Source organism: Urocitellus parryii, chromosome 6 (assembly GCF_045843805.1).
Source record: "Urocitellus parryii isolate mUroPar1 chromosome 6, mUroPar1.hap1, whole genome shotgun sequence".
NCBI classification, from domain to species: Eukaryota; Metazoa; Chordata; class Mammalia; order Rodentia; family Sciuridae; genus Urocitellus; species Urocitellus parryii.
Genome location: NC_135536.1, coordinates 35,697,153 through 35,723,847, shown reverse-complemented (window position 1 = coordinate 35,723,847; position 26,695 = coordinate 35,697,153). Strand labels below are relative to the sequence as shown.

The following is a 26,695-nucleotide window of genomic DNA, read 5'->3' as shown; positions in this document are numbered from 1 at the left end:
ACTGGATTCTGGTTTACTGGAAACTCACTATAGAAATGGGGAGAGCTAGGGAGATATGTTTAAAGGTGAGATTTGAGGGCTTTCCTGTCTTTCCTGGTCTGCTTCTCTATGATAGAGCACCCCTCCAGGAGAGCTCCCCAGATACCATCGGACACTACCGAGAAAGAAGAGGCCGTGGCCAGCCATGGCAGCTTTGGCCTTCATACTCACTTGGGTGGACGACCAGCCTGGTTCCCTGTCCAAACACTGGCTTCTGCAAGCTACTTCCTGAGTAACACCACAGCACACAGCTTTACACAAACGGTGCCCCAGGCCCTCTGGAGGAAGGCGCCTGATGGGCTCTCCTCACTATCTACCTGCAGTGGGGAATGGCCTGAAGCTCACTGACAGAGAAGTTTAGTGTAGTGTCACCTTGGGGTGCTTATTCTGTCTCTTTTTACCAGTGGTAGACACGAGCCAGATTTTTTTTTTTCTCAGTTTCTTTGCTAGTCAAATATTTAACATCTTCATTTTCCCTTCACAGGATTTAAACCTTGTTTTCACCTTTCTTTCAGCCTTTAGAGCTCTTCCTAAAACAGTCGGATTAAAAGAATCTTTAAAGTCACAACATGCTAGGTCTCCTGAGTGAAGCTAAGCTGGTTCTTTCTGTGAAATTCCTGGTATGAATCCAAGGGCTGATCTTCTGAGATCCCATCCATCGGGTTAAAATAGGAAAGGTTAAAAGGCCATGTAGAAGACTCCCGGGGAAGTCCTGCTCCCCAAGAACTTCTGGTCCCTGCACACTTACTTGGATGTATTTTTGTGTTCACCTCCTTCCCCCACCTGGGAATTGCGAGCACTTACAGGGAGCCATCTTCAAAATCAGTCCTAGGAGACACCTACCCACCACCCTTTAGTCTTGAAACAGACAAGCTTTCTTCCTTGGCTCAGGGACATTTGATTGAGGAACAGTTTCCAATTTTGCAATGTGAAGAGGATTAGGAGAAAATCTGTTTGCCTCTGTCCTCTTCCTTACTCCTCCAGGCTCCTCTTCAATAGTTTTAAACTATTTATAGAAACAGCCCCTTTAGGGTTAGAGAAATGTGGTAGGTTTCTAATCTCCTCATCTTTTTTCTCGATATCTATTTACTGCAGTCATATATTTACAATCTAAATTTACATTTCATTTCCATTTGCAGGCGCTTCTAATGCACTTTTCTATTACTTCCAGAACACTGTATGTAATGATAAACTCTATTGAAATAAACCAAATCACAAGGAGTTTTTAGGGCTGGAGGCTGACATTTCTGTCTACTCCAGGCACGTCTGGAATGAGCATGTTATTATTATTTTTCCAGGCAAGACCAAGATAGGGGCAGTCTAGCCAACTGAGTGACTTGCAGGGTTGACACGCTATGTCTAAATAACTATCTATTGAGCATTGCTCTTTGGGATTAATTTGGATTTTCTTTTTAATCTAGTTCCCAAATGTCAGCTTCCCATCTTTTTAGCTCTTAGAATCTCTCTGACAGGGAAAGCTTAAGGTAAATCTCATGGATGTTTTTTTGAATCTCAACCAATATTTCATCTCTGAACACATCACGGATAAAGGAACTAAAAGTAGGATGAATATAACACCTTAGGGGAAGAATTTATAACAGTTCTTTGGGAAAGATGAGAATTATAAAAATGGAATTGCACATGCCTTTTCAGGTTACTGTTTCTAATATCTGGAGGACTAATATCTCTAAATAGCCACTTTGGAAACATAGCAGCTGACACCTCTGCTCCTTAGGCCCTGGTTAGCCACTGGACACAGAGTCATGGGCATTCTTTCCTGTCTAATGCTGTTGTTGGTATAGGGGCTTTAGGAAGGTCTTTGAAGGTAGCATAATGCTTAATGAGGGCATTCTGATTCTAGCTTTCTTTCTTTTTTTTTTTTTTTTGCAGTGCTGGGGATTGAACTCAGGGGTGCTTTCCTTCTGGCCTACATCCCCAACCATTTTCATTTTATATTTTGAAGCTGGGTCTCCCCAAATTGGCTGTGAACTTGCCACCTTCCTGCCTCAGCCTCCTGAGTCTCTGGGATTACAGGGGTGCCCCACTGTGCCTGACTTGATTCTCGCTTTTCTAACATGGATGATCATTTGGCCACAAAAGTAGAAGATTTATTTTGAGGTACCCACTGGATAATTGGCATCTTTTTGGAATTATGAACAAAAGTTAAACTCTAAACAGTTGTTTGGAATGAGCTTCTGTTGTCATAGCAAATGCCGACTTTCTCATGAAACAAAATTTGAGCTACACTGAAGTTACTTGAAATTAAGTTTGTTTTAAGGATGGTGGAGCAGCACTCAAAATATCCCTTGGGCTTTGCAAGATGGAGAGAAATGTTGTTATTACATTTGGATTAGAGAATCCTTCTCTCAATCTTCCAAGCTTAGTTGCCATTTTTTTTTTTCACTGAGGAGCACAGAAATGAACGGATATCAAAAGGGGCTTCCCTGATGCACAGAGCTCAGCCCAGGCAGGGATGAGAATGTTCCATGAGGACCCAATTAGAAACACAGCAGTTAACAGCATCCTGGGGCAGGTTTTCTGAGGTTCACGATCTTTATAACTAATTTGAATATTTGCTTTCAATCTTAGCTTTTCCCTAAATAGCAGCTTGCCCTCAGTAGCAGTACCAGAAAAATCTTACATGGGTTTACCCAACTAGCTTGGCTCCAGGGTTTTGCATTATAGGGGTTATATAGTGCTTTTCTTATTTTTAATAATTTATTATTATTTGGTGCGAAGGAGTAAACCCAGTGCCTCACACATGCTAGGCAAGCGCTTTGCCACTGAGCTACAGCCCCAGCCCTAGATCTTGCTTTTCTTAACTGTGCCAACATGGATATCTTGGAAAGGCAAGGAGATAACAGAGGAGTGGGCTCTCAGCTGTTATATATATGGGAAGGCTACACCTCACAGGTTCCTTTTGGGTCAAGTTTTACACCCTCTGTATTTGCTATGCATCTGAGTCTAATCTGTGGTTTCCTTTCTCCCCTTCCTTTCTAAACGCTTTCTGCCCCTACACCGTAAAACTGCAATTCAGATTCCATTTGTTAGACACACACCTCCAACATTAACAGAAACAAATGTAACATTCCTAAATGCTTAAAGGTGTGGAAGACAGTCCTAAAGAGGCTTTGGTTCAGGGATTGCCTATATTCTTATTCCCACCAGAAAGACCCCTGGTGAAAAATGCTAATAATCGGGTGAATAACTCGGTCATCTTTCACTGAATTTCCAAGCGTGATGGCTTATGTTTAGAAACAAATAATCTTCACAGAAACATACCTGGGTTAACACTTAGAGTTGTTCCTTTTCCAAATATCAGCTTATTGCCGGCCCCAGAACTACACAATGACACGAGACTCTACAAAAACTCAGACACCCAAACTCCTCTTAACACTTGTTATTGAAGAACCCTCCTGATAAAGCCAGGTTTTTATAATAAGGTACTGGTGGTAGAATTCATGGACCACCAAAGATCTTCCTTGTTTCCTGCATTTATTGTCACTTTACTGGAAATCTGCCAAATTCCCCTGACAGCTGCTTGCCTTGGTAAAACAGAAGAGGGGTCTATCTCTCCCCTTTTACAGAAGAGGAAAATAGAGTTTCAGAGAGTTAATAGGTTTTCAGGCCCGTGGAAAATTCCACCAGTTATAATAAAAATTAGGCTTAGCTCAATGCTATACTAGCACTATTATTCTCATCTATTAGCTAAAGCAGCAGGTGGGGACGAACAGCAGGGTCCTGCATGTAGTAGTAGGAACATATCAGCTGTTTGAATTGGAATCCATTAATGGGACTGCTGTGGTTGAGAGTTGGATTATAAAACAAAATGAAAAATTTGGTGATCTGGATTTCAGAGAGAAGTTTGAAAGTATTAGTTACCGAGACTTACATGGGTTTACTGTCAGTTCTGTTCCTTTTCCAAAGATGAGCTTTCCAGATCCTCCCTGAGCTACACACAGAGAGAGTGCTTTACAAATACTGCAACACCCTTCCACCAGGTGCCTGGAGATGGGGTTCCACATTCCCCAAGAAGAAGCACAAAGGCAGAAGGACAGATATGCTATTATACCATTGTATGGTTATTCCCCCAAAGAGAGTGGAGCAATGGAATGATTTTGATCAATCTTTTGCTTTACAGTTCATTAGATTGCTGTCTTATTAATTAGTTAAGTAATTAATTAATCTGGTTGATTGGTAGTTGCAATTAATTTAAAAGAGCTAATTCTTTGGAGTCAGGAAGACTTAAATTTGAAACCCAGGGCAAGTATTTTAATTTGCTGCACCTCAGTTTCCTCATCAGTTTAGTGGGGAGGAAGACAACAGCTTGATGATGTTGTGTTAGGAATATGTAAGTGGGGTGCAGCAGTGGTCCCATTGCTCAATCCCTGGCTTCATTATCTGAGGCACACTTCTCAAGGGATTATTTTCACAAGCACAAACCAACAAAACATCAGTGACTTCCCCACTAAAATAACACCCCCACTAATAAACAGTTAGCTCTGGAATCTGAATTAATGAATTAAATTTCAGGTCCTCTTTCTTACTTTATCAACTTGAAGAAGTTGCTCAATCTCTTTGTGCTTCTATAAAAGTATAAAGCATAAAAATATAAAAAAGTTCTTTTGAGGTTAATAATGGCACCTAAATCGAAGAGCTAGAATAAGGATTAAGTGTAGCAATGGGCTGAAGGCATGCTGAACATGGTGTGGTATATAATAAGCAATTAAATAGATCATCATTATAATTTTCCTCCCAAGAAGTCAAACACATGGTCAACATTCCTCTTTCACAATGACCTAAAAATCTAGAAGTCCCTTGGCACTTCTCTTTCTATAGTAAGACAGCATGACTTAGAGGGCACAGAAGAGCCACGAAGCAGTTTTACAGGGTGGTTAAGTCATTTGGGGGAGAGTTTAGAAAAAGCTGTATTTAGTTGCATGTGTACTCCCCCAGGGGATGAGGAGAGGGCTTATTTTAAGCCAGGTAGGACTTAAAATATTTGCAGAGATGGTGTCGGAAGACACATTCTACTCGTTAATGTAAAAAGGATCTCACAACACAATATAAAAGAGGGGTCAATAGTCTCCTCCACTTACCAACCTCCACTGTGAGCTGTGTTCCCTTCCCAAATGTCAACTGAGAGCTGGTGGTTTGTTGAACACTGTGCTGCGGGACTTTGCGAAAACCTGTGGTGTCAACTTCATGAGCTCATCTTTGTGGAGCCTCCCAAGCACTAGAGTTGTTCCCCAACCCAAGATGCAGAAGAAGGATAAGTGATGGTGAATTTCTTTTAGGGAGCTCAGGGCTTTGGGGCTGAGATGTTTGTCCAGAGTTAAGATTTTCACTACAACACCAGAAGGCAAGCCCATCTTATATACATATTCCATGTCTAGAGCAATCCCACGTCTGATGCAGTCTATCAGAACCTACACTCTCTCTCTTTTTTTTAAATTTATTTTTTAGGTGTAGACGGACACAACCCAATGCTTTATTTTTATGTGGTGCTGAGGATCGAACCCAGGTCCCCCGCGTGCTAGGCGAGTGCTCTGCCGCTGAGCCACAGTCCCAGCCCCAGAACCTACACTCTCATTGGGAAAGAAATTGGCTCTGCAGAATTCATAGGTAGTGTCTGAAGGTCATAACCATGGCCTGAGACAGGGCCAGTGTTTTCCTTCAGGATTTTCCATCCCTGCCTTAGTCTGATGGTGGCTATGCCTTTTCCCTAATATCAAGTTCAAGTCCTGTTCTTAGGACAGCTAGTCATCCCCCTCCCCTAAATGTGGAGTGCTTTCATCTCCTTTTGGAACCCAGGGTTCAAATTTTGCATAAATGCTGTTTGAGATGCAGATAATGCTGCCATGTCAAGGACTATGATATTTTTTCCCCCTTGGGTCTGAATTGATCAGAAATGTTTTTGTTTTGCCCTGGACCTTGGTATCAGGCTCAGCTGTGTGACCCTGCCCAAGTTCACAACTCTCTGAGTTTCACTGTCCTCATTTGCAAAATTAAAAAGGTGGGTTTAGGAGATCTTTCAGGATTTTCTGAGCTGAGAGTCTTTGGATTTGATTCTCTGGATCTAATTTACCCCAAAATGTTGTTCAAATTATTTTTCTTGGCCCAACTAATCTTCCTGCCCATTTCCTAAACAAAATAAAACAAATAAGCCAGTCAAAGAAAAATAGGTCTGTAGTTATTAAATAGGGAAATGGAGTTTTCTCAAGTCTACCATCTGTCTTAGCATTTTATCTTTTTAGAAGTTAGAAGTCAGTATCTTAGAACCAAAACTGATAGGAGAAATGTTTTTTTTTTTTTCCTTTAGGAACTTCCAGAAAACTCAAAAACCAAACCAAATAACTTTGATTTGAAGATAGTACTTACTAAGCTCCACTCGTACTTGAGTCCCAGCTCCAAATGTAAATTTTCTGGTTCCTTCCTTCCCACAGGAGCTTCTGCCTTTACATAAACTACAGACTGCAAGACTTGTGCTTACCCACCTGAAAGGTGGTTTGATATTTACAGCCTTTTCCCATCGGATAAGAGAATACATTATCTGTCCAAGTGTTTCAGCCTTCTGGTTTTTGGGTATTAGATTCTGAGAGATTCTGCTATAGCCCCTCTGACTGGGGGTGCTCACCCAGGATTTTGAGTAATTGAGCCCTTTTCCCAAGTTGAATGTCTCATTGCTCTTCACACAGTGCTGGGCCCTTTTCTAAAGGTTCCTCTTAACTCTGGACTGAGACTTTCTCTTCTCAGGCCCTAGTCCAGTCTCTAGGGTGATTAGGTGAACGAGGAGGCCAGCTTCATGAGCAGTCATTTGGGGTTGCTTCTTTCCCATAAATGTAGCCTAGGACTCAGGCTGTGATGAGGGCAGGACCAATCATGCCAGTATGGTTTAAAGTTCTCTGGCTTCACAGGGAGCTGAGGGTCCATTTCCAAAAAACCTAGCAGGCCATTTCTTCTTGTCTATGCTGTTGTATGGACACTGGTTGTTTATCCCTGTTTCTGGCCAGCGTGAAGAAGGAGACCCCGGTGGGCCATCAAAAACATGAGGGGTGCCAGGCATCCCTCTTCATTACTGAAAAGATAAAAAGAAGTACCATTTTTCCTGTGTTGACTGCCAGGAGCTTAATTTCAGGAGCGTGATTCTTAAAGTGCTTTCTCCTATACTTTACAGATCAGCTTACAAAAACTTTCAGTTGAGTAGATAAACCTGCTCTGCAAAATAAAGAGATACAGGCTAAAGTTCATAAAAAGAAATTTTTGATTATGTGGTGTTTTAGGTTATCCATGCTGTGTGCACATTTTTTTTCAGAAGCTAAGCTACTTACTCAGGGCCACTGTTAACTGTGTCCTAGTCTCAAAACAAAATCTGTTGTTGTTTATCTACAATTTTTGGCCTCCCTGACAAAAATCCTTGTATCCCTTAGGACAATGACAATGTCTTCTCAGAAATTGGTTCAGAAGATCCTTGGGAAAAAACCATAGGCTCTTAACAAATATTTGTCAAATTGAATTGTATTAAACATTCATATTTTGCTCTTATTCCTTAAGGAACATGTGAATCTCTGAAAATCTTCAGATGGAAAAATGTAATTCCACCAGATAATACTTGCTGAGTTTCACGATTCCTCTAGCCTGGGCTCCAAATGTCAGTTTCCTATTAACTCCATCCCCACAGGAGTGAGCACCTTTACAAAAACCACTGGTGTCAGTGTGGTTCAAAGGCAGGTGGCATCAGTTCTGCTCTTTCCTCACTAGAGAGAGAGAGAGAGACCCCTCTGTTCCTATAGGTGTCTCTTCCCTGGGAAGGGGCTGTCCTCCTTCCTTCCTTCAGAGTAGAGATAGGAGAGAACAGAATGGATTTCAGGGTTGGAGATGATAAATAAGATATCAAAATGTTATCACACACTCTGCAGAGTTTTTTTTTTTTGGTAAAATTGATGATTTTTCCAAAGGCTGTTTTCAGCACTTGATCTCACCCAGATGCAATAATAACTGGATTCCAAGTTGGCATCTGGGCCTGGCCCTCCAGGCTCTGATGAGTCACACATATTGAACCCAGAAACAATGCTACCCTCCAATGAAGGGGCATATTTTGCCTTTTCTCTTGCTGGGCAATGTGGAGTTCAAACAACATGCACGGGAAGATATAAACTAATAACTCTCAGGTCAGCTTTGTCATTTTATATATTAGCATGCTGGAGGATACAACTTGGAAGGGAACTGCTTCTCTCATTTCAAAGATAAAGATGCTGAAGCCCTGGGAAGTAAATTTGCTCAAGGTCATGTAGATAGGTAGAGGCAGAGCTGGGGCAAGAATTCAGGACACTGGATTCCTAGACCTGCCTTCTGCTGTTTCTTTTATGTGCCTCAGGAGAAAAAAGGATCTTCCCCAAGTGGTCTCTGTCCCTAGGGGCATGATGGGATGAACTAGGGTGTGATTTTCCTCGTTGAATAGTAGATAAGTCATTCAAAAGAGGATGTGGCACATAGTTATGATTTTAGAGTAAGATAGAACTTTCTCATTCATTTAAAAAAATTTCATTTCTGAGGCTGCAGGCAACAGCAATTGATAGCAAGGGAAATGGCCCATGAGAACCCAGGGAAGCCAAGGAAAAGATAGAGATTGAAAAATTTTCTCTCTACCAAAAGGATAATCCAACAGAGAGTTGGCTCTGATTATTCTCTCTGCAGGCATCATTACAGGGACTGACATCAAGAGCAGGGATGGTACATACAAAACGGAGTGGTGCTGCCTCTTGTTCCCATTCTCACAGTGGACTAAGAGACACATTGCTTTTCCTCAGAATCCTTAACAGTGTGCTCCAGAGAGACGCTACCAATTGTCACTTCTTGTAATTGAGATATAACCTATTTGCCTTCCCTGCCCAGGAGAAAAACTGGAGAAAAGACTCTATAGAATTGAGAAATAGGGTTGACAGGATCCAGGCTAGGTCTACACAGCCCCATAATAAAAAGTATCACTGACCTTTTGGTGGGCCCACACTGTTCTTTCTACCGGCTGCTCCAGAGGTAGCAGCAGTAACACCTTGGAGGGTTCCTTCCTCCTCACAGGTCTTCAAATGACGGCTCTGTAGAGGGCACTGGTCACAATACCATGGTAGTGTTCTTCACTCTCCTTCTTGTCCAGATGTAGCAAGATGTTTCCCTGAATTGGAGGCCCTGAAAATCCCTGTGCTGTCCCGGCCTGGGCAGTGGAAGATATCTGCTGGCCCTGGTCCTTCCCTGGTGTGCTTCCCACCAAGGTGAAGAAGACCATTTCTGCCCCCAGGATCTTGGAACAGACTGTGGAGCAGGAAGACGGGGTGTAGAAATTTCTCTGGACGATTCACCCCCTTATCACACATTTTTCAATTGTTTCTAAGCTTTTCCTTTTTAATCATGTTTCTGTTCTTTCACAAGGGATCCATTCATCTATATTCATCCAAATAAATTTCCCCATGTCATCAAATGTTGCTTGGGGCTTTTTGTAGATGAAAACATCCATCCATCTATCCTCTTAGGGTGTGATCTCATATCCTTGAAGACAATTCTCTTTGGGTGTCTGGTGGGGAATGGACCCTTTGGGCCAACAGAGAAGCAGCTGCCAGTCTCAGGGTTGAATGGGGAATGGAGAAAAGAGGAGCATTTTTTATTTAAGTTGTGAACAAAGAATGTTTTCCTTCCCTGACCTACTTTCTGTCAACCTCCAGCATGACCTGTGAGGGACATGGGATGATCAGAGCAGCAGAGGGCGCTGCAAGGTAAGAAACGAAGGGGCCTACCCCAAAGGACACTGGGAGAAAGGAAAGTGCCGTTTTTGAGCGACAAGAGTGATCAAGACCCAGACTATGGGACACATCTTTTGGCCCCACCGGTTCAGAGCCCCCCTTAAGTGGTGATTTGGGGCCAAGACAAGGCAGTCTTGCTTCAAGTGGGACATGGTGCCTGCAGGATACCTGTGTTTCAGGTTGCAGATATCAATATGATTAAGGGAGAAGGGGTGGAGATATTGAAGGGCACTAAGTAAAAGTGGTTACCTTATCTTGAGGATCTCTCCATCCTTGAATTTTGGGGTCACTCAGTCATACCAAAGTTGCAACTTTTGGAAGACCTAAGAACAATAGGCTTGAAGGCCCATTTCTTATGCTCTTAATGCTCCCTGGGATTTGGGAAGAGCACATCTGGCTCGGGTCTGGGGAGCACAGTACTCCATGATAATGTGCTTATGTATTGACAACAAACTGAAGATGCAAAGTCTCTCTTTCTTTTTCTTTACCACTGATTGGTATAGCATGTCTTTTGCCAAATTTTACAACTTTATATTTTAGATTTATTCAGTTGCTTTTCTGTGAGTAGCTTTGATGAGAAGAATGCTCAGAAACTATATCTATCTGTCTAATAAAATGACAATAGCATCAGCAATACCTAAGATTCAAAATAATTTATTTTCTGGCTGCATTGCATGTGTTCTTTCATTTTATTTCCCAATAGTCCAGGGTAAAAGCTATTGTTATCTCCATTTTATAGGGGGTTAGGTCATGTTGAAGGTCACAAAGCTAGTAGATGTTGGATGTGATATGAACCAGGTTGGTTCCAGAAGCCCCCTTGGCCACGATGCTGTGTGACCTTCCTAAAAGTGCCCTTGCTGAAGGGACACCTTTCAAAAAATGTTGGAAGGACACCAGGGCAGGGAAATCTCGATTATGCTACCCCAAGCAAGGCTCAGAGTCTGAAACTTCATATGAAGCATTAGGGGATAGGATGTGCCCCTCTGTATGTGAAGGCCCATGAAGCCCATGTCTCTGTTGTTGGGCAGTTAGAAGAGGAGTAACAGTTCCACTTGAAAACTGTTTCCTTCCAGAGCCTGGAAGACTGTGGATAGGGACTGAGCAGAGTCCTTGGGCTTGGGAGATGGAAGTTCTGAAACAGACTTCTGCCTGCAGTGACTGAGTTCTGTGGAAGGGACCCTGCCACAAGCAGCCTCTGCTCAGGTGAACCTTCCTCTTCCACATCCAGGGGCCCCTTGGATGGTCCTTTGGTTCATTTGCTATTTACTTTGGAATTCTCCATGCATAAGGTTACTAGATAAAATATAGGATTTCCAGTGAAACTTGAATTCCAGATAAACAATTAATATTCTTTTGGCATAACTGTGTCTCAAATACAGCACATTCTAAATTTTACTAAAATTTTTTTCTGTTTATTTGAAGTTCACATTTAACTGGGCGCCCTGTATTTTATTTGCTAAATCTGGCAACATTATCTGTGCTTATGGTGAGTTTCTAAGTGGATAAAGTTGTATTCCTTTATTGCAAAAATATTTATTGACTGTCTATTATGTGGCAGACACAAGCCTGGGGGCTGAGGCTATCTACATGTCAGTGAAAACCTAAACAAGGTCTTTATCTTTATGAAGCTTATATTATGGTGTGAATGTAATGGAAGAAGGAAATAATAAATATATAAATATTTGATTATTTTGGATGTGTGGGAAAATATGAACAGAGATGTAACTGAGGGTGATGATGGCGGGGCAGGCAGCTAATTTTCTTGAGCAACTGGTGGAGCCTCTTTGAGCTGATATTTGAGAAAAATTGGGACCAGAGATTTAGCTAGAGAGGTGAACCCGAAGAGGACCAGAAGGAAGGCCACCACGGCTGAAGGGGAGTGAGAGCAAGGAGCAGCTGTGGGCAAGGCTCGAGAGCAGGCAGGGGCTAGATCTTTGCAGGTTGTAGAGGTCCAGGAAAAGAACGCCAGCTGGCGTCATGGGTTTGCAATTTATAAAGACTCGGAGAATGGATTACCCAGGGACAAGAGCAGAAATAAGGGAACCAGTTAGGGAGTTGTTATCACAGTCCCCATAAGAGATGATGATGGTTGCGGGAGGTGGTGGCTGTGGAGATGGGAGAAGCAGATTGCCTGGAGAGATATTTTTATGGTAGGACTGCAAAGTCTTACTGATGAGTTGACTATAGGGGAAAAAGGGAGACAAAGGAACTCTTACAGAGACTCCTAGGAATACTCCTAGGTTTTGGGGAGTGAGGATTTTCTTTTCTAGAGCAGTGCTTTCCAAATGTTGAGCCATAATTTGTGTGGCATATGGCCACAAGGGGCAAGCTCAGGGGCTCAAGCCACTCCAGGCCCATAGCCACTCTGAGCTTGTAACCTGCTTATGACAGGTCCCCCACCAGGAAGCTCTGCTGTGGGGAGAATTTTCTAGCTGGAGCCAAGTGTGAGCTGCCAAGGGCTCTCAGGATCAGGCCACTACTCCAGGCACCCCAGTCAAAGCTTTCCAAGGCTAGGACAGATGTTAGAAACAATCTTGTCCAATCCTCTTCTCTCCCTCTTTGCACAAGGGAATCAGGGAATTATTTATTTATTCCATTTCCTGAGTATTACAAAGGCACTCATTCATTGGCTTCATTTATTGAGTTCTACAAAGTGTTCACTGCTGTGCCAGGTACTGTGAGACGAGCTGCTCAAAGTGTGATTTGTGGACTGATGTACCAGTCTGTGACCAGAAGATGCAGAAATGGAGTATAAATTACTTTTATAGCAATGGGATATCCAAGCATGTGATCACTGAATTTGCAGTTTCTCTCTTTCCTCTTTCTCTTCCTCCCTCCCTCTTTTTCTCTTCCTTTCTCTCTCTCTCCTTTTCCCTTCATATCTTAAAGTAACTCATTTTTGTTGTCAAAAATTGGTTCAGTTTGGAGGGGGACCTACATCATCAACTGCCAGTTCCCCTGGTGGGGGCATCTGCCTCAGAGCTACAGAATCATTGAGTCATGTGACCTCAGGGCTGCCTGCTTCCCAGCCCCTTCCTGCCAAAAACCTTAAGATGGTCTTAGAGATTTCAGGAACCCTGTTTTACTCTACATGTTCTGCCCTGACATGAAAAAAAGATGATTCTTATTGTGGGCTTTAGCCTTTTGTTTTTCTGTAAGTGGCTTCATTTTTTGGTGGTCGTCTTGTTCTGCCTCCCATTTCTCCTTCTCTGACTTGCAAAGGCTTGGTCTGTTTCTCTTGAAAACTTGGTTTTGCAGTCATTCTCTGCCTCTGCCCTTCATTTGTGTCTTTCTCTTGTCTCTCCCCATTGGGTTCCTCTGAGCTGGGGGTTTTGAGTGGTCTTGGTGGTGGGGAGTACAGAATTCACTATTTTTCTCATTTCTTCTCTTTTCAGACAAAGGCATGCTGTGTAATCAGGTGACCCAGAATTCTGAAGACCAGACGGTGTTAAGTGGCAGGGAGCTAATGTTGCTCTGCACTTACGATGTTAGCTTCTCAAATCCAGATTTGTACTGGTACCGAAAAAGGCCAGAGGGGTCCTTTCAGTTTATCCTTTATAAGGATAACACCAGATCTAAATATGCAGGTTTTGCTCAAGGCCGATTTTTTGTGAAGCACAATCCGACCCAGAAAACTTTCCACCTGGTGGTGTCCCGAGTGAGTCTGGAAGACAGTGCCACTTACTATTGTGCTGTGAATCCCACGGTGATGCAGGTGCCCAGGAAGTCTGCACACAAACCTCTGGGGAACAGCTCTGCAGAGCTACCTCTTGGGGTGGGGGGCACGACCTAGAGCTAGCATCCTTCTCCTGGTCATTTTGTGTTCCAGCCTTGTCTTTAGAGGTGTCCTAAAGTGACTACTGACCAGTTAAAAAACCTGATCACGTCCACAGAAACACCCTGGCCTGTGAGGAACAGAGCTTCTTCCACTTCTTTTCAGTGGGCTTTTGTCATCTGAGTGATTTGTGTTGGCAAGGGAGAGCTGCAGGATTGAGGGAGCATTATCTTTGGGTCCCCAAGTCTGTGCTGTGTTTGCTGTGAGGAGGATCAGAAAGGCACAGGTGAAGAGTCAGTCTAAGGAGAGGTCATCAGCAGTACTTTGTTTTAACCTCCATCATTAGATTTATTATTACGAATTGGTCTGTTTTTACTTTAAGAATCAAACTGGACCAAAAATTCATTTACTTTAAAAACTTTTTCTTGATTTCCCTTCTTTCTGCATCTTGTTATGTCTAGTCACCGTATTTCTCCTTGATATTTTCTGATACCTTCATTTTACTTACCATATTTGGAGAACATGTTTTTTCTTTCATAAAGATCATCAGATTCTCCTACACAGTTATCTCCAAATCCCAGAATTCCAGTTTCCAAGGCCTTGAGTTTGGAGCTCAGTGCTGTGCCCATGAGAGATCATGTTCTCCAGGGAAAACTGAATTGTTGGTGTTGAAATAGATATATCCTCAGTCTCTGGGGCTCAGTCCCTCCTCCCTCTACTTCTATTGGCTTCTCTGTCATAAAAGAACTGTTGGAGTTAGTAGAGATAATCCTAGACATGGAAGAGACCTCAGACATTGTTCTACAGGAAATACACTAAGTCTAGAGAGGTGGGGGACAAATATTCCCAGTGCCTTATAGCTGGTTACTAACAGGCAGGGATGCTGTGGTGCCTGTCTAGGGCTGTCTCCTGCGGTGCACCCCAGGAGGCTTTAGCAGTGGGCAGTTTAGGCAGCAGTTTATCTGGCTCTTAGAAGATAGTGGGCGGAGAGTAACCACTATATGGAACAATGGAAAGAGCATGGGGTGAGGGAGCCACAGGCCTTGGGCAAGTAGTTCATCTCCTGGGGCTTCTTTTCTGCTGCCTACTGAGTGCATCACTCGACCAGCATACATAGTGGCCCCAGATCTGAAGGCAAACAAATGTTCCTTGGCTCTTTCCTTAAATCTCTTCTTTTTTCTTTATGATACTGGGATTGAACTTAGTGGCACTTTACCACTGAGCTATATTCCCCAGTCTTTTTTATTTCTTTTTAATTTTGAGACAGGATCTTGCTAAGTTGCCAAGGCTAGCCTCAAACTTGTGATTCTCCTGTCTCAGTCTCTTAAGTTGCTGGGATTACAGGCATGCACCATAATGCCTGACCTTAAATCTTTACTTGAGGCTCCTTCAAGCGGAAAAAATTCCATGGTCCTATGATGTACTATCTTTTATTTTTAATTTATTTTTATTTTTTCTGGTGCATAGGCTAAAGGATGGAGACTATAGGACTGTCCTAAAGTGCAGTGTAACTGATATTCAGAATGATTTCTTTCTCATTTTGGGATACAATGTGCAGAAATTTTGGACTAACAGTCTTGAGGTCTTGGTTGTGCTCCCAGCTGTATCCCTGCTTCACTGAATGACTTCTTTGAGGGGACATTTTTTTTCATCTGTAAAATGAGGATACATTTTTCATTCCTAGCAACTTCAGAGAAATATTCTCATGTTATACAAGGTAACAAGAGTGAATGCTTTGGAAACAGGCATTCTTTATTAATACAGGGGGAAGTTGCATGGAATCTTTTGTTTTTCCCTGGACCTGGTGTATCCATCTAGGTATCCTGAGCCTATTGTTTCTTAGTGTGCTAGGCCTCCTTTCCTTTGGGTTGTGAAGACTTCATGTGGGAGTCTGTAGTTGGTGGTGGCAGGGGCAGTTATTGGTGAAGTTAACTCTCTTGGAGAGGCATACTGCTTGCTTGGCACTCCACACACACACATATGAGAGGAGGGAACCACAGTACTGTGTTGCTAGGGCTCTGCTACCTGAGCTTGTGCATGTGGACAAAGCTGTGACCTGCTGAGGTGGGAGTTGCAGGGCTCAATGCCACACTGAGGGCTCAGCTATTGTTATTGCTCTAACAGCAGCTGCTGCAGCAGCAGGAAACTCAGGGCTGAATTCCCCAGGCATCAGCTTCGGGCTTGGGGCCCAGGAAGCTGTGGTGTGACCTGTAAGTGCAGTTTGGCTTTTGGCTGACTAATAGTGAGTTTACAGATCTGACTTTCCCCCCACAGAGGTCTGCAATGAATAAAGCCAGAGGCGAGGTGGCACATGATGCTGTTTAATAAATGCAACTGGGATGAGGGCTAAGAAGAAAGGTAGAAAACCAGCAACATTAAAGGCCCATGCAAAAGAATCAGTGTCCGATGATCTCAAACTCCCTGGGTATAGATTGACAGGCAGAAGATTATATCTATCTATCTATCTATCTATCTATCTATCTATCTATCTATCTATATCTATATTGTTAAACAGGGAAAATAGAGGTCTCACTCCTATCCCTCACTCCAAACACACTTGCATAATGAATTGCTTGAAAGCAGGGCCCATATCTTATTCATCTTCTCTCAGTACAGTGCTTGAGACTTAGAGGGAGTCAGTCCATGTATGTTAAATCAGTTAACAGAAAGAAGTGCCTTTCCTTTGTATTTTACTCTGATCTTTGCTAATAGAATGGAGAATATTTAGATGAGAATTTAAAACCCCATTGCCTGCTTAGAGAGTATTAGGGAAGTCAAATGTAATTTCATTTGTAAAGTACCAGGAAGAGCAGAAAGTGCTGAAATTGGCCCTCCACCCCTTACTGCCATGTCAAATATCTAGTGTGAATATAGAGGGTGGGGTAAACCACAGGAGAGGAACACAAGGATGCTAGTTTGGGACAAATCTAGTGCTGGGCTGAGCAGAGCCTTCCCTGTGCAGGTAAAGGGACACCAGTTTTCCTCCTCCTGGCCTATTTTCCTCATGGGGAATGGACTTGGTGACCTGTTGCTCCCCTCTTTCTATTTGTTGAATTAAAGAAAGTAAAAATGGAATGAAAGATCATTTTCAAAGTGTATCAGGTGTAGGAGTAAAATCAAATAGGTCCTATATATTTTTTTTTTATATCTTTCAGTCACTGTATAAAGCAGCATATAAAATAGTTAGGACCATAAACTCCCATTCCCAGGACTTTTGTTTTCTACCAGGCTAAGAATGAAGTGGGGTTGTTGCCTTTAACGGGAAATTGGTTTGATTAGCAGCTGTTTAAATAAGGTTGAAGCCTAGGAGACAGTGTCCTCGCAAGCTTTTGGTTTCCTCCTGGGAGCGCAACTTCCTCGTGCCAGTCAGCCTGCAAGTGAAGGAAAGTTGTTACAGAACCACAGTCGGTGAGTCTGGAAGGTGTTGTAGGACTGATTACCTGGGGATGGAGGGTATTTGCTGTATCACTGCAGACATTGCTAATAGATTGCATGTCACATAACTTTTCTATACACAGCAATAGTCCAGCTACTCAGTATAGTCATGAAACCCATTTGCTATCTTGCAGTCATTCTTAAAACCTGGGTCCACAGAGGGGAAGGAACCCAGCTAACGTAATGCAGTGGGTTAGTGACAAAGGTAGGACTAAAACTCAGGTCTTCTGACTCCTAGAATAGCACTACTTATATACCCTTGCTACCTGTGGTCCTGGGACTGTTAGTAAAGTGGCAGGTGGGGCTGCACACCCATTTGATAATAACTGGGTATGTTTACTGTCTGGGGCAGAACAGCCCAACACTCTAGGTCTAGGGTTGTTCCTAGAATAGGAGCTGGGACTGGTGAATATTTGGGTTATTGGAAGAAGAATGAGAGATGGGAGCTTCAAGCCTAGTCCCAGGTTTGAACATGTACTAGATTGCCTGAAAATGGATGCAAGTAAGAGGCAAATAATTAGTGTCACAGCCTTGACTTTGTGTGAATGCTGGGTAGCTAACAGTGACTTTTCACTACTAATGGGGGTGCATGTTCACCCCTGAACGTTCTTTAGGTGAAGGAGCTCTACTAATGGCCTTGCAAATGACCCATGATCCCTTGGCTGAATAAACAAAATAATGTTAAAAAGACTAATTCTCCTTATTTAGTCTTGATTTTCTCCTAGGAGTGGAAGTGGTAGTTATTGGCTGGCATATTAGGAAAAAAATACCTTATAATATATAACAGGTTTTGAGTCTGGATTAAAATAAAAGGATAACAGGAGAAGGGATGTTATACTGAGTGACTGAGATGGCCGGCCTTGTTAATTCTAAGTACGTCTCTATGTGTTATTCCCTTCCCAGGGCTTCTTGGTTTCTTACCATGTCTAAAGCTCTTTCTCCTACGTACAGTATAACTTGGGTGGAGGTGGGAATAAGAAGCAGCTAATTCTTACCTTAGAAGAAAAATAACTTGGCAGTCAAGAGAAAATTGATGGCAATGCTCTTAGCAAACAGCATTCGTAGTCCCAGCACTGTGAGGGACATCGTGTTCACCTTCTCAGCAAGCACTGTCGTGGAACAAGAGTGAAGATGGTGGCTTTACAACAGATTAAAGTCCCTCCTAGAAATTGGGTCTACAACACGGATGCCAGCCTGCCCCAAATCACCATAGTTCTTTCTGTCCTGCAAGCTCTGCTTGGAGCAGGAGAGCACCAGGGACCTCAGGCTGCTGCTCCCACCCAGACAGGCAAGTTTTAGAAACCCATACTGGCAGCCAGGCGAGCTGTGCTGGGGAAGTCAACCAACTGGCTTTCCCTTCTTTTGACAGATTTTTATTTTCTTTGGTGATCTGATGCTTTTTGGTCCCAGTTGAGGACTACAGAGTTTACTTCCACCCTCAGTTCTGAAAATGATGCTTTGACTTGAACTTACCTCTTGGTTTATGGCAGCTCTCTGAAGTTTCAGAATTGTTTTTAGGACTCACTTCAATTTGATTATCTGGAACAAACAGCAGTGGTCAAGGTTACATTGGCAACTGAGAGACTCAAAGGATTTTTTTTAAACTAAAAGAAAATTTTTTTTTTTAGTTGTAGACAAACACAATATCTTTATTTATTTTTCCATGGTGCTGAGGATTGAACCCTGTGCCTCACATGTGTGAGGCAAGCCCTCTACCACTGAGCCCCAGCCCCAGCCCCTCAAAGGATTTTTGTGTTTTAAAAGTGGCTGAGACTTAAGGTAAATAAACTGAGGACCAGGGAGTATAACTTAGTTAAGGTCCTACGGCTGTTTACCCAGCCAGCCTACTTCCTGTTCTGGGCTTTTTGGCACCAGAAGGCCAACATCCTGGCATATTCTAACAGGCTAGAATTCTTAATCCCAAGACAGGTTGGGCTGCCCTATTTAGTGGTGGAGCAAATGGTTGAAGTGCAGAGATGGGGTGAGATGAGACTTTATCTTAGATCCCACGTAGGGATGCAAGCATTTCCTTCCCACTCAATGATGAGCACTCTAAGTTTTTTTTTCCCCCCAGCACAATGCTAAGTTGAAGATGGTATGTCCAGAGTTCAATCTCTAACTTCTCTTCCCCCCCCAACTTCCCTTCCCTACAATCTCCAGTCCCTTGAAGCCAGATACCTACCAACTGAAGTTGTGTTCAATTCAAACTCAGTGGAGTACACCATTTCACCGTTGTGTTGAACTGAACACCTCACTGAATTTGGATCTTCATACCGACCAAGCTTGACAGCACTGTACTTCCCACTGGGGGAGACGACTATAGCAGGGTCAAATTCTACTATCTTCTTAGATGATTTGAGATTTATATTTACATTCTTGGGATAGAAATCCTTCACCAGACAAGCAACATTTGTTCCATTTTTCATGATGAAAACGGATGGTTTGGTAGGAGGCTGAGTTTCTGCAAGCATCATCAAATTATTGCATGAGATGATGAATTACAACTTTATAGAAGTTAAACAGTGATGGTTACTTCAGTTCTCCTGAGGCCCAACACTACAATCCAGAGCTCCCTGCATCCTGCTAATGGTCTGGGATTTTTAGAGAAAAGAAATGAAAGGTAGTTAATTTGACTTCTATTTAGGAGCTGCTAAGAGATAGGACTAGAAGCAGAGAGAGAAAATAACAACTACAAAGAAGTTTCTGGATCATCTGGGTTGACTTTTTAATCGATCCTCTGGACAGTTGAGTTCAGGCTACATATGTGCCTACCTCAGTAGGTTTATTTTAAATGCATGGACCCTTGGAGGGAGATTGGGTTAGGTTTTTTAATGCTATGCATTATGTCACTTGAAGAATCAAGAGTCTGAGAAGGTCTGTATGATGGGTTTAGACACTCTGAGAATAGAAGTGTTGGAGTCACTGCAGGGAGTCATCCCCATTTTATGGACTGGAAGGGATCTGCTGAAGTTGAGTGGTATATCTCTTTGCCTTCAGTATTGTATATTTATTTTTTTGGAAGGATCTGACTACTCTGAAATCCCTTTTAAGTCTTTAATCAGAGAATAGCAACTATTATTCTCAGAAAGTACTTACAGGCATAAAACTAGCTTAAGCCCGTTTCTTCTTGTTTTATTCTAGGAGGAGCTGTGGAATGTTGGTCCCAGTAATTGGGTCCCCTACTGGCCTTGTCTTCTTTCATGCCTTACCTTGAACTATCATCTATCTGCTACTCTGTGTATGCATCTTTTTCTTTCCTTAAAACTGAAAGTCTTGAAGCTTTGAGAAATGTAGTAATGATTTTTTTTCACACTGTGCCTTATTGAAGTTTCTGAATTGTGATAAATTTTGTGTCCATGGAAACTTGGAAACTCGTAGGCTATCTCATACCATCTCTTAAAGAAGGAGACTTGCTAGTACCTGGAGTTAGGAAAGAAAATCAACCTGAGCATGGAAATATGGATGTATTTTCAATCCTAAGCTTCATTTCTGATTTTCAACGTTAATTGCTCTTATGAATATGGCTTAGTGTTGATAATTTTGGAGTGTTTGACTTCTTGATATCCAATGAAAAACATGTTGAATTCTAGTGTGCTTTTTCTTTTCTGTGATCTACAAGCAAGAAATTAGGTATTACTAGAAGGAAAGTCTTGATGGTGAATGTGTAGACAGAGAAAGAAAGATTTTTCTAGTGCTTTGCCCAGAATCTGGATTTGAGCTTCTGCTGTGTGGCTCCTGACTGTGGAACTAGAACAGATCTCCTGATTGCAACTGGTTGAGAGGGAGTGATTGCTGGTCAGAAGGTTCCTGCTGAGATAAACTTGGCTGTTCAGGGCTTTTCTAGGGAATAAGCTGTTCAGAGGAAACCCCCTCATCACTGCTATCAAAATTCTCCATGTTTTTTCTCTGCCAAGAAGCTCAGCCAAAAGACTGTATTCTGTTCCAGTCACTCAGGGCTGGAAACTCATTCTTTTTTGGCTTTAGCTCTAGACAAAAGGGGAGATTGGGATTTTTTTCAAAGGGCTTTCCTGGAACTGGCTTTCAACCTGTATGAGAAAACCTTCACTGTTCTGTTTTCTTGCATAGCTGAAACCCTGATAGCAGAAACGGATAACCCTAGTGCTAACGGTTGGAAACCACAGGCCTCACCACTCACCTCCCTTTGCAACTGTAGTATTTCTTGTTCACTATCCTGCCTTGAGTTTGAGATGTAGAATGGTTGGTTTTTCAAGGGAATTATGAGTTAGAAAGGATATTTGCCCATAAAAAAGAAAACCCAAACAACAACCAACCAACCCCCCAAAGAGCAACAACATTCCAACACTGTCTTCTTGGTTATTTAAAGGATGACCCAATCCTAGTCTGATTTATTTGGACAATAAAGGCTTGCTTAGGATTTAAAAGTCTAAATTAATCAGGCAGTTGCCAATGATCACTTTGGGTTGGGGAAATTGATTTCAAATAAATTTTTTTTTCAGTACTGGGTTTTAAGACCAGAGACTCTCTACTACTGAGCTACGTTCCCAGTCGCTTTTATATTTTTATTTTGAGACAGGGTCTTACTAAGTTGTCAAGGCTGGCTTGAACTTGTGATCCTCCTGCCTCTGCCCCACTGAGTCCCTGGCATTACAGGCATGCACTGTCACACCTGGCTTTAATTAATGTGAACCATGTGATATAGCTGACAAGATAGATTTCTGAAGTTCATGCACTCATGATACTGAGCTCTGAATCTATTACTCAGCATTTCAGAAAGAACATAATGCACTGAGTTTTTAAAGGATTTTTTTCTTCAGATTCTCTTTCTAACTTAATGTCTATATGTTCAAAATAATTGAGAGAAAAGTGTTTTATTTGATCCATTACTTGGTATCATGGTAACCAAAGAAAAGGCTCTCTGAATGAACTGAACCTTTCTTTTTAAAATATAAATACAATGCACTCAATGTAGTTGCCATATGTATCCTTGTTGCCTTTATATTTGACTTACACAAAAATTTGAAGTCATATAAAATTAAAGACAAGATTTATTCTTATGTAAGATTTGAACAAAAGGTTTAATTGTTTATCTTCTGAGACTAGTGTCTCTTCTTGTTCCATGAATATAACTAAATTTCACTATGTGTTTAGAGTCAATTTGGACAATTGTTATTTTGTTTTTGTACTTCTTTTTTTTATGAGTAATAATACAATGCTAAGATTATGTGTTGGCAAATAATACGGAAGAAGTATATACCCTTCCTGAACAATTTTTCTTAATTTATGATATTAGATATCTTCTATTTTAGATTCTCATTAAGAATCTTCCTGGTCCTCTAAGAATCACAACATCTGTAATCAATATCACTCAGAATTTCAAGACTGTCTGCCAATATGAAATTTCACTTAAATTCTGAAAGTTTGCTGTACCTGATTACTCTAACAAGCTAACCACCTTTCTCCAAGATCTCACAAGCTGAAGAACATTTGTGATTTGCAAGGAGGCATGCATATTAGTCAGGGATATGTTTAGGATTAAGCAACTTCCTGGAGAATTTGTGCCAAAGTGTTCCTGTCACTATCTCCCCTGCACCTGAATGCTCCAACTATTAGTAAAAAAAATTTTTTTCTCAGATTTATTTTCTGGGTCACACTGAAAATTTCAGTGGTAAGTGGGGACTGTGTTTTAGTATATATATATATATATATTTAAAATGAAAATAGCTACAGAGTTTCTTCAGTGGCTCAGTGTCTTCACTCTGGCCCACTTCACCTCTGTACCATACCATCTCCTAGTGACAAGTTAATCTACTTGTTATAATTTATAACATAAACTGGATAGCAGCCCCAGTCCCAGGGCTCAAATTATTCATAGAAATATAGGGGAAAAAATCAACTCACGGGGTTCCACGAAGAGTTCGGTGCCAGTTCCAAAAAACATCTGTCGGGTGTCCCAGGAGCACATTGTGACACTGCCTTACGGGTAACCAGCCTGGGGCTGGTCCTGGGACCTGGACTGAAACATCTGCGCCCTGCCTCCCCAGTCTTGTGTCTCAACCTAGAGACCTGGCAGCTCATAGAACTACAAAGATGCCCTTGATGAGGCCAGGGGTTGAGTAGAGTCTTGGTTCCCTTTGAAGCTAATAATAGTCAAACTGCTGATGGGAAACTGAGCTCCAAGTCCCCATCCAAAAGATTCAGGGACAGAGTTGAGACAAGGCAGGGAAGGTTGTCAGCTAGATGACCGTTATCTGCCTTCAAGATGGAAAACTTAACTTATTGAGAGGGCTTTCCAAGAAGAACACAATAGTTTGGTATAGGGATGGGGCACTGGATATTGGCATTTATTACAATGAATATGCTATGCCAAGGAGAGGAGGGCTGAGCAACAGGTCTTGTTCTTATTCTCTGGTTCCCTTCTCTTGGGTTGCAAATGCTGTTTTTTGATTAGAAACCTAATTTCTGCCCATCACTCACAGTGAGTCTCACAATAATAAAAAATCTGCTTTCAAATTCCCTGAGCCTCATGAAAAGCTTTCTAAGGACCTGAGGGTTGAGTAAAAAATTGGTTGCTGTTGGGGGATCCCTTTGGTGCTGTGTGTGGTGGATGCAGGTCAGAAAAGCTGGGGATTGCTTTGGCTTGTTCATTTTTGTTTTGTAATTTCTCCCGACTCTGGATCCAGATCTGAGTCTCAGGAGTGTGTTGTAATCATGTGAAACAGAACTTAAAGACCATGAGGATTACTCTTTCTCATCACCCAAACTCAAGAGTCTAGAGAAAGAGCTGGGCAGAAGAGAATGACAGTTTTGTAGAGCCATTATTTGCTGTCAAAACTTTAAGGACTGGGGACTTGATTTGAAATTTTCACTTCCCCCACCTGAGCTTCCCATCATCATATTATACTCCATCTCTGCAGGAAGGCAAAACCGGAGAAGCAAATGGAGCATCCTTGGGAAGTGTGGTCAGTGTCCCAACAGAGAAGCTAAGCATCAATTTCATCAATTTCCTTTTTCCCTAAGACTCTCAAAGGCACAGGCTCAAGATTTGATTCTAACACTGCAGATAATTCTGAATTTCAAGTGGATATGATTTAAAGGGAAAATGAAACACAATACTTTTTTGCTCAGATGCAATTTGCCAAACATCAATCAGACTGCAATCAGCTACAACCTGATTCTGTTTCCCTCCTTCTTTTCATTGTTCTAATCTCTCTCCCCTCAAAGTTAAGAAAACTCACCAAATTCTACTATTTCTCTGGAAGAAACAGGAAATGAAATGAAGATAGCTGGAGACTTAGTAAGGGTTTCCTGGGGATTAAGCATTACATTTTGGCAGCTTGTTTGATGTCTATTATCTTCTGAGCGTCAACATTTAGGAAAGTCCCTACAAGTTCAGAGGCAGAGACCATGTTGGCAGAACTGGTCACCATTGGGATTGTCAGATGGCCTTACCACATTCGTGTTCCTTTACCCACTTCTTTATTCCCTCTCAAATAAACAAAATTATTGTCTAATCATGCAGGAAGTGACACCTGTTCCCATTGTATTTGTCACTTTGGAAATCATCTGAAAGATTATTGTTCTCTGGCCTGGTCCCAGTGATTGATTACTGGCAGCCAAACTACCTGAATATAGCCCCTGGATTTCCAAAGACTGGAACAGGTTACCAGTGGACATTGTCTCCAGGATAGCACCATTACTTCTCTATTGTTCTAAAGTTTGTGGCTGTGTTTCTACATCAATGTGGGTTCCTAGACCCTTGTGCAGAGTCCCCACATTCAGGGCTAACAAGAGGCGAGCATGTAACTGCTCTCTGTAGACCCAGGTAGGGTGGGACCTTGGGATCATTCAGTTTGAGAAAGCCAAGATGATTTACTGCACATTCTCAGAAAAAAAAAAAGAGGGGCAAAGGCGGAATTGGCAAGAGAGAGGCGGGAGGAGAGAAAGAGAGCCTTTTAATTCTTTCATAATATTTCTCTTCTTTTTAACACTCCTTCTTCCTATGCTGTGACCATTATTCTTTTCCCTCAAAAACAGTGGAGAAACCCCTCCTGATCTAGAGCTTGCAAATTTATTATGCATGGAGGTCAGAACCAGAAGCTTGACCTAGGAATTTTTTAGATGGTCATAGAAAATTTATCAATACCAAGACTTAGCACAGAGTTTCCAAGCATACACAGAATATTTTCTTAATAGAACCCTAATATACTCTCCCTCAACTTATACCTTGACTCTTTGCAACAAATGATGGATTTCTAATTTAGAACCTTCCAGCTTCCCCAGAAGCTCTGGTCATTCAGTACCGGGCTCCAGCAACTCTAAGGGTATATGCACACCTAGCTACAGTAACTTGCACAACTTACGTGGCTCCACGATGAGTTCAGTACCGCTTCCAAAGATGAGCTGCGCTGTTCAGGCACAACTCTAGGTCTCAGTACAAAAAACCTCAAAACTATATGCCCCTATTAGTCTGGTTCATCTGTTTGGAAAGGGTGGGTGGGGCAGAATGAGGGTAGCTGGAGACACAGAACTTTGTAAGGGTTTCTGAGGTCTAAGCATTATATTGTGGCAGCTTGTTTGATGTCTATTATCTTCTGAGTGTCGACATTTAGGAAAGTCCCTAGGTTTTCTGTTATTATTATCTCAACCTGCTATTTCTTACTTCCACATCTTGCTTCAGGATTGTATTTTTGCAGGGAAAAAGGAATCATTTTGGTTTTGCTGTGAGCTGCCAAATGGTCATTGTGAGCAGAAACATAACTGTAGGGCTCAGGTTAAGTCAATCACAATAGGACTGGGCCTCAGTTGGAGTGGGGAGGACATGATGGCTGGAGCAAGTGCCACCGACTCAGAATGCTGGGGGACTAGTGGTTCTGAACTCATCGTGGAGCCAAAGGATCATAATAATCCTAGGTGACTACCATGTGTATGAATACTACTTGACAAACAACTGATGTCTGTACTACTTCAATAAATGCTGCAACTAACTCCATGAGGTGAATTATTAGATCCATCTCACAGATGATGTCACTGAAGGTAAAAGTGGGTAAGACAATGAGGGCTGAGCTGGGCCTCACTCTCAGGTCTCTGGAGTTTCTATCCATCTAACCAGAGTAACAGGTGACACCTTAGTAGCCTTAGCTGTCACCTGTCCAAACCTCTGTGATCATGAAGGATTAATTAACAGTTACATAGAATTTTGATCTCTTTTCAGTACTTTTTTTAAAAATTAAATCACAGAATTTCTCCTGGGTCACAGGACATTCACACCATTGGTCTCCCCTGTTTTGCCTACCAAATTATTTCTAAGAATTGGTCTGGGAGAATCATCAGGATTATAGTGTGTTAGAGCCAGCAGACACCTTAGAAATCTTTCCATCTAACTACAGAAAAGTCCCAGAGACCATCCGTCAAAGAGAAGATTGGAACTTGGCCTCTGTGTTTCGGTTTAAAGGCTCCTTGTTACACTCACACATCTGGTAGGACTGTAGTGTGGGGTCTGATTCTCAGTTGTGTCCTAGAACTGTGCCTGGTGAGTGTATACATGGGGAGGAAACAGCTTCTCTAGAGTAGGTCAGGCAGAGAGGAGACAGTGAAGGTGCCAGGAAGGACAGTGGATTAAGAGGTCTAGCTGGAGCACACACCTCATCTTGGATTTGATCAGAAATTCACT

At 42.1% G+C, this 26,695-nt stretch overlaps 2 gene segments (V, D, J or C); both read right to left on the bottom strand.

Moving 5' to 3' along the window:
* The window catches only part of LOC113194836 (T-cell receptor alpha chain constant-like), a 387,938-nt gene that overhangs the window by 64,560 nt on the left and 296,683 nt on the right, over positions 1-26,695 (bottom strand). Inside the window, 1 exon segment of the C gene segment in view lies at positions 7,666-7,677. Within this exon segment, the coding sequence occupies positions 7,666-7,677 (12 nt within the window).
* Positions 16,783-26,695, bottom strand: part of LOC113194839 (T cell receptor delta constant-like) — a 186,900-nt gene continuing 176,987 nt past the window's right edge. Inside the window, 4 exon segments of the C gene segment in view lie at positions 16,783-16,979; positions 18,039-18,152; positions 18,517-18,582; positions 19,226-19,504. Of these exon segments, the coding sequence occupies positions 18,040-18,152; positions 18,517-18,582; positions 19,226-19,504 (458 nt within the window).